The sequence below is a fragment of the Battus philenor genome, unplaced genomic scaffold (genome assembly GCF_028537555.1).
Source record: "Battus philenor isolate CCGP_79_NKW_IND1 unplaced genomic scaffold, ilBatPhil1.0.hap1 SCAF_5, whole genome shotgun sequence".
Lineage (NCBI taxonomy): Eukaryota > Metazoa > Arthropoda > Insecta > Lepidoptera > Papilionidae > Battus > Battus philenor.
This window is the reverse complement of record NW_027181715.1, coordinates 271,252-285,523: the sequence shown is the minus strand read 5'-3', so window position 1 is coordinate 285,523 and position 14,272 is coordinate 271,252. Positions and strand designations below refer to the sequence as shown.

The 14,272-nt window shown below is 40.3% G+C and overlaps 1 protein-coding gene across 3 annotated transcripts in view; it reads left to right on the top strand.

Moving 5' to 3' along the window:
- Positions 1 to 14,272, top strand: part of LOC137929571 (uncharacterized) — a 94,284-nt gene that overhangs the window by 69,768 nt on the left and 10,244 nt on the right. For all 3 annotated transcript variants that reach the window (XM_068772584.1, XM_068772585.1, XM_068772583.1), the window contains exon 3: positions 12,257 to 12,387. In XM_068772584.1, coding sequence (XP_068628685.1) covers positions 12,257 to 12,387 — 131 coding nt within the window. The remainder of the gene's footprint in view (positions 1 to 12,256; positions 12,388 to 14,272) is intronic.

The following is a 14,272-nucleotide window of genomic DNA, read 5'->3' as shown; positions in this document are numbered from 1 at the left end:
TTATTTGTACGTTTTTTCTGTTTCAATAATTTTGTAATATTGCTATAAATATTATATGCTTTTTTGTTTGTTTTTGGTAGTCAAATCTTTTGGCTCTGCAAAACAAACCCTGGAAAATGAGGATATGTTTGATTCCTTCGCACTAAACCAACTTCATCTTGAGTTCTTAGAAGATGCACCGAAAACGCGCCTGTACTACAATGCAACTCCGGGAGGAGGTTGCTGCCCTCACCGAGCTTGTCCTGACAATGCATAATAACACGGAGTTCGTAGTGAAGGTGACGGCTTGCGCTGCGTCACCGTGTGCTTTTGACGCCTTCCTCAGGACGGGGGGGGGGAGGGATGAGCGTCAGCTGCGCGTTCAGTTAGTCGGGCCGTTCCTCCTTGAGTCTAACTGACGGTTTGTTACATAATATAATGCGAATGGTACTCGACTTTTGACAATATTACGCCTGCACATGTTTACCTATTGGTCAATATCGCTTGGGCAGTAGGTCGCCCATTGCTAGACTTATGCCTCCAACAAACATTTGCAATAGGGCGGGTTGGAAAAGGCCTGCCTCCGGCGTCTTATGATCAATCCACTGCGTCGTTCGTGTTTATAAATGAATGATTAAATTTCAAAAGTGTTTTCTGTTCCGAATGTCTCAATTGTATCTTCTCTACTCACAAATCGATGACATGTTGCATATAAAAATTTTAACCAAAAATGCAAAACCAAGGAAACTGAAAAGGTATGGCAATTACATATAACCAAACAAATCGTCACGCATTTTTTGACGTGTGGGTACTGACGTCACGTGCACTTGGTAAGTTTTGTAAATGTAATAGTTGAGCTCGCGGTTGATACATAGAAGTATGCAAGTGTCCAACGAACGTATGCGGGCCAGTGGCGCCAAACTTCCGGCCATATTAACCTGGATGACGTTATGGGTTCAATTTCACGCAATCCCGGTGTTGAAGATATACAAGAAACCTTTTTGGCAGTCATCTGGCCTACGACCGAGACACTGTATTGAGAAGCTGTGCCCACGCCGTGACATTTGAATGTGATCGATGAAAAATAATTTGTTTCGTAACCTTCGCGTTTCAAAAGCGGAAACGTTTTAAAGAGTCTTATAAACGGTTATTAAAGTAAATAGGGTAATAAATATGTTTATTAGTGTGCCGTAACGAAACCAGCACCAACTGCGATAGCGAGCGGCCTTGGACAGAATACACAAAGTTCTCAAAACTAATAACATTTTTATTAAATAACTTAACTAGGTTTTAAGTTAATACATAAAGTTAAATTAATGTTTAATAATTGATATCTATTCTCTGATATAATCTTTCCTTTATCTTCGCAAAAAATGTTTACCGCGAGCCGCGAGTTTAACACCCCTGTGCTGATAACATCGTGGATGTGAGCGGGGCCCGCTCCCGCTCCACTGACCGAGGCGAATATTAATTTTTGTGCGATTGCACTGAATAATTCATGAGATGCGCTTGCGCAATATTACTTTCTCTGAGACGCTACAATACTTCAGCTATGCAGTAACGTCGTTACGCGTCGGATGCTGCGCGTGCACAGAAATATATCTAATGCTTTCAGACGGTATGGTACATTTTACCTTAATTTATTTTTTATTATTTCAGTCATACTACGTCCACTGCCTGACATAGTCTCTACATTAATCCAATAGAACCGGTTTGAAGTGGCCTGCACTCTGCATCTTTCCACTACCTTAATTAGGTCGTTCGTCTACCTTGTGTCTGTTGTCTCCGCTTTAGAACTTCACCTACCCATTACTGTCATTCCAGCTTGTCAATCCGCTGCGTTCTGATTTGTTCTCCTACAGGGTTTCTCGAGTATAACCCTGTCCCCGTTGCGTATTTGTGAACATTCTGAAGATCTATAATGACGCACACGTGCAGAAGATGATGAGATTTATCGCGACTTTGAACAGTCGATTTGCACACAAAGAATATACACATATAGTCTACTTATAACAAGGCATTGCATGTAATGTGAATTGTGTGTGTTTCTTAACAGTATTGTGCATTACTCTCTGCTCAATTTGTTATGACAAAGTAACGTTATTAAAAGCTCTAGATCGAATGTAATTTTTTGTAAATCGTACCTTCGGTTTTATATCGTTGCAAATATATGAATATTTTAATAGGAAATTACTTAGATTTCGGAAGGTTTATTCGAAATTTTAATTTGATTAATAAATTAATAGAATATTTATTGTGTACGCGACTGTGATGTATATATAAAATTAATATTCTGTAGATACATTATGAGGTAAAATATGAACGCAATTAGTGTTAAACAATAGCGGTATGTCCGCCCACACGCGCGCCCCACGCCGCCCCACGCCGCCCCCTTGTGAATGAGACACCCCATCCGCGCGCCACTTGCCCACACTACTCCCGGCAATCGATCAAAATTTGTTACTGAATGGAAGCGCCTCCGCTTGATAAAACAGTAGCGTACTTCTCTCAAGGCGAAAGATATTATACGATTTAATAGGTCGTTATTACCTTGTACCAAATGCTCTTGGATCTTTTTAACATTTATTCATAAAGAATCGGTCATTTTAAAAGTTATATTCTTGTGTTATGTATTGAAAAGGTGAGAATCAAAGCCCTCGTCGCGACTGTCATCGAGTGATATTGACGTCATCCATGCGTCCCAATTCTTGACCAAAATCTCCAGAAAATACTATTGAACATCACGACGATGACCGGGGTTTCTTGTGGAACGTTATTAGGATGCTCAAACGAATTGTTCGGACTTTAAGTTTCATTCAAAACTTTCCGTCATCCGAACTACACTAGTCAAAGTATATATATATATATATCACTCGCATTTCCTGGATCTGATTTGTATCGTAGCACTTCAAGTCCTCTTGCGATTTACTTGTGAACTTTGTCCGGAAGTTGTATGTTGTATATTTTACTAGAGAATGGATTTGCCTTTGCACTTGTGGAGTTGTTGACGGTGTTTTTGTCTTCGTCGTTTAAGCCCACAGACGGCCACTGCAAAGGATAGGTCAAACCAAAGATATCTATGGGGGATATGACATAATTGCCACGCTTCGCAGGCGGGTTGAACGGTTCGCAGAGGACGCTGTTGTCCATCCTGTGGAACCGATAAGCACAGCGTGAATTATATGAGATCTCGCAAGTCTCAGTTCTTACCACAGAGCTAGCACTCGGTCTGCTTACACTACAATGAATAGATCGCGTCGCAGTCGGTGCGCGAGTTCGTAGTTGGTTCTATTGGCCGCCGGCAGGTGCCGGTCACCTTAGCCGTCCTCGAAATATTTTTAAAACATTTCACTGCCGAGACACATTGGGCTTTCCCATCTGTATTTACATTACTAAGGAAACTACGAAGTTAAAGATTTCATAGTCATTCTTTATTAACTAGATATTACAAGGCATCGACAGGCAAAGCGCTTGCTGCGTTAAGTGGGTGTAGTTCGCGAGGGCTTAGCTGTTGCATCATGTCGATGCTAATTATATCTCATCTCCATTACTGTAGTGTGTATCCCACGTGTGGGACGCAGTGATGATGCAACATCGCAAGTGTCATTATAATATATGATATTCAATAGGATACTTTTAATGTAATTAGTGTATGTAAAAAGAGTGTTAGTACGTTATGTGGCGACTTCCTTGAAGATGTGAAAAAAAAATTATGAATAAAACTGCGATTTTTAATTACTTTGTCTATAAAGCAACTGGACTTGACATTTATTATTAATTCGGCTGCTTTAATCTTCGTTTAAGTGTTCAATTTTGTGATTTATGTTTAATGCAACTAAATGTATTTGTCGTTTTATTGCAGGTACGTATCGCAGCGATTACGACGGGGTGAGTGTGTCCTCACTTGTCCGATGGCATCAATGGTCGTTTAAACAATGAATACAGATATTCTTCCAAAATTATGATTTCCTAGCGCGTCATTTGTTAAAATAAAGATCCGTGATCAGAGGCAAAGTAATTCGACTTCGAGTAATTATTCTGATTTAGCTCGGGGCTTCGCTGCCGAATCGAATCAGATTGTGGAGATCCGCAGAAGAATCGAGATCATCGACGCAGCTCGAACATTTGCTTGTATGAAGTGGCCATGGCTCGTGCAACCGACGGGGCCCGAAAGATATTCAAAAGCCGGTACACGTTTGAGGAGGCTTATACCTTGCGGTGGCCGGTCATCGGCTCAAAAGAAGCAGAAGTCATTAACCTTTTCAGGGTTCCGTACTTTAAAATGGAATTATTTTTTTTACATCAAACAACAAGATGTAAAAAAACGCGGAACCAATTAAACGTGTTTTGCGCGGGGCTACCTGTCCTTACGAAGCATGTAATAATATAACCAAAACACTTGTCTCGAATGATTTTTTCATGACGTCATCGGTCGTCGAATGTGTACCGAAGTTGTACGTGAGTTGCAATAAACACGAAAAACTCGGAACGCACTCACCTGATCGCATCATGACGTCACAGCGATACAATCGCCGTAACAGTCGGCGCGGTCGGGCGGATGGGCAGTCATAAGCGAGCTCACAGCTACAGCCAATCGATGTCAAGTCTGCACGAATCAACTAAACCTGATTTGCATTTGCAGCTCGTGTCATTATGTTATATTGAAAACTTGAAACCTGTTTAGGAAACCTCACCTCTTGCTCGTCGGGCGTGATGCACCACACATTCATCACACTAATACTAAAGACACCGGAGGCCGCGTGCGCCCCGCGCGGTCAGGGTTGGCCCGCGTCGCTCCCGACCGCCGGGTTGTCTTTGCTTCGCATAGCCTTCAATATATTACAGTGACTATACTATACACCCACACGGGCATAGTCCTTTTTCGTGCAAACGACATCGTACTAAGTGGAATAGGATCTGCCAGACTAAACCTCCTGTTCATGCGAGTGTTCAATTACAATGAACCTGCACAAAGCCAAAATGGCTAACAGCGTAACTTCATATACCATTCGGGAACCTTGACTCGGGCCATTCCGTGTACTCATACATTCAAACTCGGTAATTCTTCATTCAACATGCGGCGGATTACATGGATCAAATGACCTAAGAAAAACAAACGAAAACAACTCGGCACGACTGTATATGTTTTAAACCGTTTCAATTTACATATTTAATAAACATTAAACTAGACTGGAGGCGAACATACTTCCCAAGCTGTGCCATCTTCAACGAAGTCATTTACATTGCAGAAGCTTAACACGCAAACGTTCTTTGATTTTTTTTAAATGTTGAAATGGAATATAATGGACCATCTACTATAGAGCCATTACTGGATTGAATTGCATACAGTATAACTTTGAGATAAATTAAAACTTGTGTTAATTTTGAAATTTTTAATATTAAAGTTACGGTGTTCGGTAAGGTTGGTATATGGTTTGCGTTCTTCCGGCGTGTATACAGGTCCTCGCGTGCCTGTCGTCGGCACTGAGCGCACAAAAACAGCGATGTTCTCATCGCGGCCGACGGTTATCGAATCTTCTAGAAACGTTGTAAAAACACTGCAACTCAGATCAATTAGCACTTTTAATTACACGATTGCGTCAATGTCTCAGCATGTGTAGTAGTCTTCGGAGGACACGAGCGCTGTTACCTCTTTGTAGAGAGTCTTTGTAATGAGACATGACTTGGCGGAGATCTAAAAACATACATCCTAGATCCCTACACCCCGGGAACGTAAAATTAGGACGTTTATTTTAGGGGATTGTGTTGGATCGCTAGTTAATGATTTCTCAGGTACGCGAGCACTGCTCGTAAAATAGCACTTATTTCTACCGGATTCGTATTACATCGCGGCTTATTTTTATTTTTATCTTCCCCAACTTTTCTAGTGCTATTGATTGTATGTCAGAGGGTCTCTGAGAAGGTACTAAGGAATAACTGAGACGGACGTTTCATATCACAATCACGCCTGTGACCATTTACCATAATTATAGTAAAGACAAAAAATAGGGGACGTCCTTAGTTTATGAAGGAGATACCGTAAAAGCTGGCTGTACAAAATTTCAAGTGCAAAAAATCTCCAATTCATTTGTTATAAACGGAATCAGATTTTTTTAATAAAATGCAGCAAAACATAATTGAACTACCCTTTGCGAAATTCAAAGCGCATAGTAAATTGACCAAAAAGGCTTATTATCCAAATAAGCAAATATTTATATGCCGAGAATCCTTGGCAACGACGCCGCTTGATTATTTGTATATTTAGGCTATTTCTTATAATATGTATGTGTATAAATCTGATTTATTAAACTATTACATGGTGTATTGTTGTGGAGTTTCTACCTGTTTCTTCTTCACAACTATAACACCAAACGAAGCAGAATAGAGTCAAAAATAAAATAGAAAAAAGTTATAGGTTCCGTTAAAAGTTTCAATGTTGAATTAATGTATTTTAATTTTATTTATCAATACCCATGATATGGCATGGCTGTGTCATCGAAAATTGTTTTTATTTTATTTGTACATATCAATCATTAAACATTATTTAGTCTACCGGATTAGCATTGTGATTTACGATCGAAGGAGGCAAACTTCATTCCCGGGCAGTGCATTTTTTTGATTATACAATCTTACCGCTGTTGACGAACAACATATCCACAGAACAGTACCTACTGATATATATTGTCTAGCAATCTGCTCTTTATAAAAGATAAATTTTCCAGAAAATGGAAAACTCACATTATAACTCACTTTGGATCACTTGAATATGTTATGAGAATGTCAGATGAACATAATTTGACAAAAACAAGTATAATGAATGTATGTATAAGGTTTCGCCCTATGTAACGACTCGACACGATAGCTCTGGAACCATACACTTTTGTGATTTAAAATTGACAGAGATATTTCTTTTGTCGAGTTGAGGTCAGTATAGAATGAATTTAAAGAAATTGGACACGTCTGATGGGACTTTGATTCAATTCGGCTGGCGGGGGTTTCAAAAGGCTGCTACATTTATTAAAACACACGGACACACATAGTAGTGTAAAAATGGCTCAAAGTACCGGGTATTATTACCGGAAACATACCGCTGCGTATGTTTCCGAGATCACGGCTATTTGTGTGTTTTAGCTGTCGTCGGCCGTCGACTCTCGCGCAGCATCTGTTAGCAACGTCAAGCGCTTCTGACTATTGAGGTTGAAAATTATGACGACGTTTTATTTTTGTTTCATTAACAATATAAAAAACAGATCGCATTTGGAACAAACGTAAGTGCATATTGCGGTTTACACACCTCAAAAGTCGTTGTATGGAAGAGCGGTGTGGATAAATATTGCTGATGGACATTTATTGTAGCTTATCCATAAGGAAATCATCCTTTATACGTACAGATGAACACGTGTATGTATGTATATATATATATACATATACATATATATATACACACACATATATATATATATATATATATTTATAAGTAATGTATGTATATGTGCAAGTGTATATACATTCAAAAGTGTAATATATTATATTGTTTTTTTATTTTTTTGTAATCAATTACGCCGTAAACAACCTGCTACTTTTTTATTATTTATTGGTGTATAATAAAGTGTTAATAAATTAATAATATATACACTACATGAATACATGTATTTACATATACATGATGTATATTTGGAATAGCCTCCCGCGTGCGTATTTCCATCGTGTGAACAAAGAGAGCGAAACGCTGATGCCATCACAAGCGTGACGCCGTCACGTCATCGACAGATTTGTGTTGTTGCATCTGTTGTTGCGCAACGCTCACACGATGCGTCAGTTCGCTAGCGTTCTATCTAAGATTCCATCTCAAATTAACTGCCGGAGCTAAAGATGATTTGTTGGTAAACGAGTTTCGCCTGTATTTACTCCCTTACCGTTAGTTTTTGTATGGAAAATCATCATTATATAGTCCGTATGGATTCTGATTGAAAACGGACCATACGCGGTGATTTAGTACATTTTGTTAAATAAACAATTTATATTTATTTATCAAGTGATTAAATCAATAGATCGAAACGAATACTGGGTGGCCATTTCAAGATACGAGCTATATAATAGTTTATAAACACTTCACAGCCACAGTCCTTAAGAAAACTAAGTAGCCTTATTACTTAGGTAATAATTGTAACATAGGGCCGCGGCTTTGATTGCTGTCAGATACATACCGTGTCAAATTTGTAGCACCGCACTGGTTCACAAGCAATGAAAGAAAATATCTCATTTTGTCTATTATAGAAAGCCTGAGTGGTGGATTACGGTTCATACGGTCGCTCTGAGAGCAGGCGTGTGTTGGTGGCTCTTTCTAGTTGTTTTAGTTCAAAGTGTCGAACTGATCACATACATTTTTGAATGGGCCTTTTAATTAAAAACTGAAAATTCTATAGTTTGTCACCTCAATTGCTAAACTTGTATGATATACAAATTCAAATAACCTTAGTAAAAATTAAGAATGATTCGATAGGCATTAGAAGTTAGGAATGATAAACAGCCTTAATCTCCGCCTGTGGACTGTTCATTTGCACTCCCACTCGTGGGCAGCATGAGTCGACGGCTTCCCCCGCGCACATGCCCACGCTGCGGCGTCGCGCCAACTTCGATAGTGCTGATAACTTGCGGTGCTGTCGACCGCCGGTGAATCATTCCTGGAGCCGCTATTTTAGTCAATTACAATTTTTTGTGTAAATCGGGATAGACAGGAATAGAACTGTGTCAAACATCAGCGCCGCAAGCATAAACACAACGGTAGACTGTTGTTTGCGATGTGCGCGTGTTAGGTTTTGCAGATAGGTGTCTCTGTGCGCTAAGGCAGTGATCAATTTGTTTGTTAAGAGCCAATAGAATCGCTTCATTCACGCAGCCCTGCGCGCCCTTCCCACCCTGCTCGGCGCAGTCGTGTTCCGTAACAGTATCCTTGCACGTGCCGCTGCACTCTGGTGAATATCTGCCAGCGGGATTCTTACACAGCTGGTTGGGCTGTCACCTAATCCTGACAGTCTATATTGTAATTATTGCAAAATACCATAAACAGTTTTGTCGACTACACGTTGATGAAACATTTGTGTTCGACGCTTAACGTTCTTATCTATGTAAATTAAAATAACTCACTAAATGTGTCGGTGGAATCGGAAGCTGGTTTTCCATGTCGAGCGACGACTCGAAGTGAAAAAAAAATTGTGAAGTAATTATTTAAAACACATGCAAAACTACGAAAGTAAATTAAAATATTTATCTCTCGTTGTCAAATGTTTAACGACTGCCGAACAAGAAATATCGTGCGCCATGAAAAAAAACATTGGAAGTGTATAAATTGGAGCGACGGTAGCGCAGCGGTAGAGCACTGACACTTGCGATCGTTGGTCGCGAGTTCGATACAGTCTTATAATTCACATTTAGTGCATTCGTTTACACAACGAGTTTCCAGTTTCCATATCACCGCCAACCCGCCTGCCAAGCGTGGCGATTATGGTATATCCCACCATAGACATCTTTAGGGGAGAAATATGCCTTACAATGGCCGTCTATGGACAGTGACGGCAATATAGTGAAAACGTAAAACTTGTCTATGTCAGGAATCATCGTTTTTTGATAAGACATTAATCATTCTGGAATACATTTTATTTAATTAATATCTTTTCTTTAAACTGCGACAGTAGACCATAACTGTACGTAGTATATTGGAGGTAATTACCTCATATATATCTATCCGGCATGCATTGATCTGCGGGCGTGTGACGTCACGTCCGGTGGTCGGCTTCGCGATGTGACGCGACGTGACGCGGCCGTAGCGCGGATTAAAAGGATCAGGAAGATAAAAGCGACGCGTGACATCGCACCGGCCGCGGGGCTTTGTGATACACGCGACAGACGGAAGAGATTACGAAATAACCGCGGAAATATATAACGGAAGAAAACGGTGACAGAAAACATCGCAAAGAAATTGGAGTATTCTTTGCACTAAAAATATCCAAAGATATGAGATGTTAACTGAAGTTGTTCGATGAATTACGAACAGTTCCTACGCTCAATATAAGATAATATATACTAACAATGAAGCCAAACACAAAATGAAATATCTGTTCTTAGTCAAAACCGAAATCGAAATATTCTTTATTAGAATAGGATGTTACAAGTCAAAGAGCATTGTTGTCCTTGCAGTAAGGCCGCCGGCTCGGAAGGCAGTTCTGTTGAGAAGTTCCGGCGAGAAACTCAACAGTTGCTCCATACAAATAGTTTATTATATTGAATAACAACATTTGATTCCATACGTGCGGTGTGTGAGTACTTTGAGCTACAAATGATTTATTTAATTTTTGAAGACCAAAACTAGGAGTATACAGTTTAATATATCTCTTGTGGTAACATCGTGTCTATCACTGTTTTTATATAATTTTAGATGTTTTTGCGGAGAAACAAAACATTATAGATATTGCGTCAGAGTCATAAACGTCGGCGAATTATTTTGTATGGCGATAGAATTAACAGATGCCGTACATGTGTTACAGCGATGTGTCATGCGCGTGGTTAGACTGGCGTAAAATGTTTGCTTTTTTTACAAATCCTTGTTATTTAAAATAATATAGGCGTTACATTAGGCTAATATTGATAATAAATTACAGTGTTAATCAAATTTCTAAGTAGATAGAACCGTTTTATATGTACATAATGGCCATGAAATATTTTAGCCATGTACCTATGATCGACCACCGAAAAACACACGCAAGCATCGCTCGTACCGGCTCGCGCCCGCATGCTTGTGTAATATTGGATTATCGGGCCGCCTAATGAGATTGTCCGCTAGCGCGCCGCCAGCGCGCCGGCTGCAGCTGGTTCCCCACGGCTTCTGCCGGTGCACAATACCCACAGATTTATTCGCACATGTCATGTGCTACTGCGATCTGTATACCAGGACTCGTAAACCCACGTTTCAAATAAACATTCACCTCTTTTAGGCTTCTATACCTGTAAGCGAGCAACCTGTTTATAAGTATCTTTACGGTTCGCGAGCCTATGATTAGCACGTGCTTGTGATTGCGATTAAAAAAGTACCACCGGTTTTTACCGTGAAACGAACGAAATATAATTAGAGCTTTGTACACCCGCCTTCATCAAAAGAAAGCACGCGTGCTACAGCAGAAAGCTCAGTTAGTGTTCGACACGTCAAAGCCGGAGCGACCGGAAGTGGCCTCGCCTGCCTGACTCACCCGTTTGCTGATAAGGTCTGCGGCGCCACGCGACCACTGACCCACTGCGGGAACTGTTATCTAGTCGTCGTTTACTGTGACCCATTTGCTAGTTGCTGTCTCCATGTAACGCAAAAAGTATTATGGTTGCCAAATATAATGTCGCGCGAGGTTTATTTAAGGATTTAAATTATACCAATAGTTTGATATGAACACATTTGTAACATTGCAAGACCTCAAGATCGACCGTGCATCGACAATAATAACAAGTTTCTAGGTACATCTGACTAACGTCTCGTGATCACGGCTACTGCAAAGCACTTTGAAACGTACCGAATAGAAAAATAAACAGCCGTGTAATCTGTCATATACATATACGTATATTAATTAAACGCACTATTATTATTTAAGATATAAAGCATTACATTTCGAAATTAGAATTTAAATTATATATATGTATATGTATAAGAGAGCAGTAATGCGAAAATTCCCAATTCAAGTCACGCGCCCACGAGGAGCCGAATTGTGTTATCGTTTGTAAGCTCGGCAACGACATCTCAACGAGCACCGCCGCGAATAGATCTTATCCAGCACTTTGTGAGTAAACGATGGAAGATAATGCGATGAGAAACTCAATAAAAAGCCCCTGTCGTAGCTTCGAGACAGGGGAACGGGAGGCCCCCGAAAGGTAAATGTAAAAAAAAATACTCGGCGAGTGTTGTTATGTGCGACACGAAGCTATTACGCCCTAATTATTTACTATTAACCTTAACGAAACTCCTGCGCAATTTCACTTTGCATGCTGTACCCATACGTGGTATATTTCAATCGAGAATATTAAACAAACTGCAAACTTTATTTGTGTGTTTTGGAGAAGAAGTAGTCTTCTAGTGGCCTACAAAGTATCTGTTTAAATGAGTAGAAGTAGGTAGATGAGATGTTACTTTTTTTTGTTATGCAGATCTGATGTTCATAATACACTCTGTACTTATACAGAGTAGAGAGAGAAGGTACTTGCGTGTAGTGTACAGTACGTGGTCTGTTTGTGTGCGCAGGGAGGAGGTGCAGAACCACGCGGTGCGGTGGAACGCGCAGTTCTCGTTCGTGTGCAAGATGTGCGCCAACGCCAACACCGGCGTGCTGGAGCCGGCGCTGCTGCGCGTCTCCGTGCGCAAGGAGTGCAAGGGTAAGTCCGCGTCTACATCGCGCTCGCTTTAGGAACACGCGCTGTAGAGAATATCTGTCAACTGATAAGTGCAACACTGTGCTTACACACAGCGAGATTATTTCAGTTATTTAGGTCACTTTTACGGAGCAATACTGATGCTAATATTTGTACTGCAGAAGGGAGGGAGCGTAGTCAATCTATAACCTGACATCTGAATACACCGCAAGAATCGGCAATCAACAAATTATCATTATCATAGAAGTGCTATTTGATAGACAACGATGACAACTACACTGTAAGCGCGGTGCGATACGTTTTAAAAGCGGTGACACAATTTGTGCATTTTTTGTTTTCCTTACTATTACTTACCGCAGTATTTTTGATGATCGCGGAAATAATTACAAAAACAATCGCAGAGATTGTAGTTGGCTCTTCTCGGACTCATGCCACGTTTGCAATCCTCGTCGCTTTATTTCTCTTCAAGTCAAAGGATTTCATTACAGACAATCTAAAATTGTTTATGGTTTAATGTCAAGTTGGACTTTTCTGTGATTTTTGCAGAAAATAATGTATGTCATTGAATATTAGACTTCCTGGTTATTTGGACTCAATGGTGCATTACCCCAAACTGCGGCCGAACCAGCGAGAGCTTGTAGCGCAAATGATCAGGCACTCGATCATGTCGCTTCGATACATTCAGTTAGGTTACTGCGCTGTTAATTTATAACTCCTCTCCGTTACCTTTCTTACGTGGGCTCCCCCACTGAGCGTTGTGACATGCGTCGGCTACTTTTGGGTCTTATCGAGTCCGCATTGGGCTTGATTGAACACTGCATCGATACTGTCAACTTAACTCTCACCATTTAGTCCAAACAACACCACATCACAAACGTGTCATGTGTTCTGGGCTGTTTGACAGATAAAATGAAACTATCATCAATTTATTTTCGTTGTGGCCTACTCCGGTAGGAAGTCGACTGTCACGTTAGGGCTATTACGATTCTCCACGCTGCTGCTATGGGTAGCTCTATGCTGCTCGTCCTGAGGTTTTACAGCCGTTGGTGCTCTGACTAGTCAATCATCCGGCTCAACCTAACCTTACGTGTTGACGCATTACTGACAGTGGAATAGGCTTTGTTCCATTTAATATAGTTTTAAATCCAATGTACTACTAAAATAATACAGTAACAGCAGCCAAGGGCAGTCCCGACTTGTTCCCTCCAAGAGGTAGGTAGATATTCACTTTTGTTCGGCCTGTCAGTTCGTTGTACCTGTTATTTCTCTCGAGGCAGCCGCACGCGCCGTTCGACAGCTACCGAGTAGTTTGCGTCCTAGTACCCACACACTCTTTATCTTTACTCACTCCAAAGGGCTAATTTTCAATGTGTTATTATTTATAATAAACACAAATTATTCCTAGACTATGATTTATATTTACAAGAGTACACATGTTCACATTTTGGATAACATATGCAACGTACGCCTTATAGGATTAAGTCTGCGAACAATTGCAGGCAAGGTCGTTGTCACGTTAACTAATGTGTTGATGGTCGCAGCGCACCCATTGACTGCAGATTCGACGGCTGTTGCTTGTAATGACGATTTGCATTTGAATGAAATAAACATTGTGAGAGCCGCGCGCGCACGCCTCGCACCGGGATCAATTAAAAGAATGCATATCATTCATTATCATTCGACACCTATAAATGTAGGCGGTAAAGAGTGAGCCATTAGTTGGAGGGATTTTTCCCAAAACAGTATCATCACTTGAACATACTGTGATAGGATTTTTATTCGTTAAATTTGGATGAATTTTTAACACAGTTTTTCATACGCACTTTACAAAAGAGCTTTTTATTTTTTTAAGCTCATGGGAAAGTCATAACAAACAAGTATATCTTTT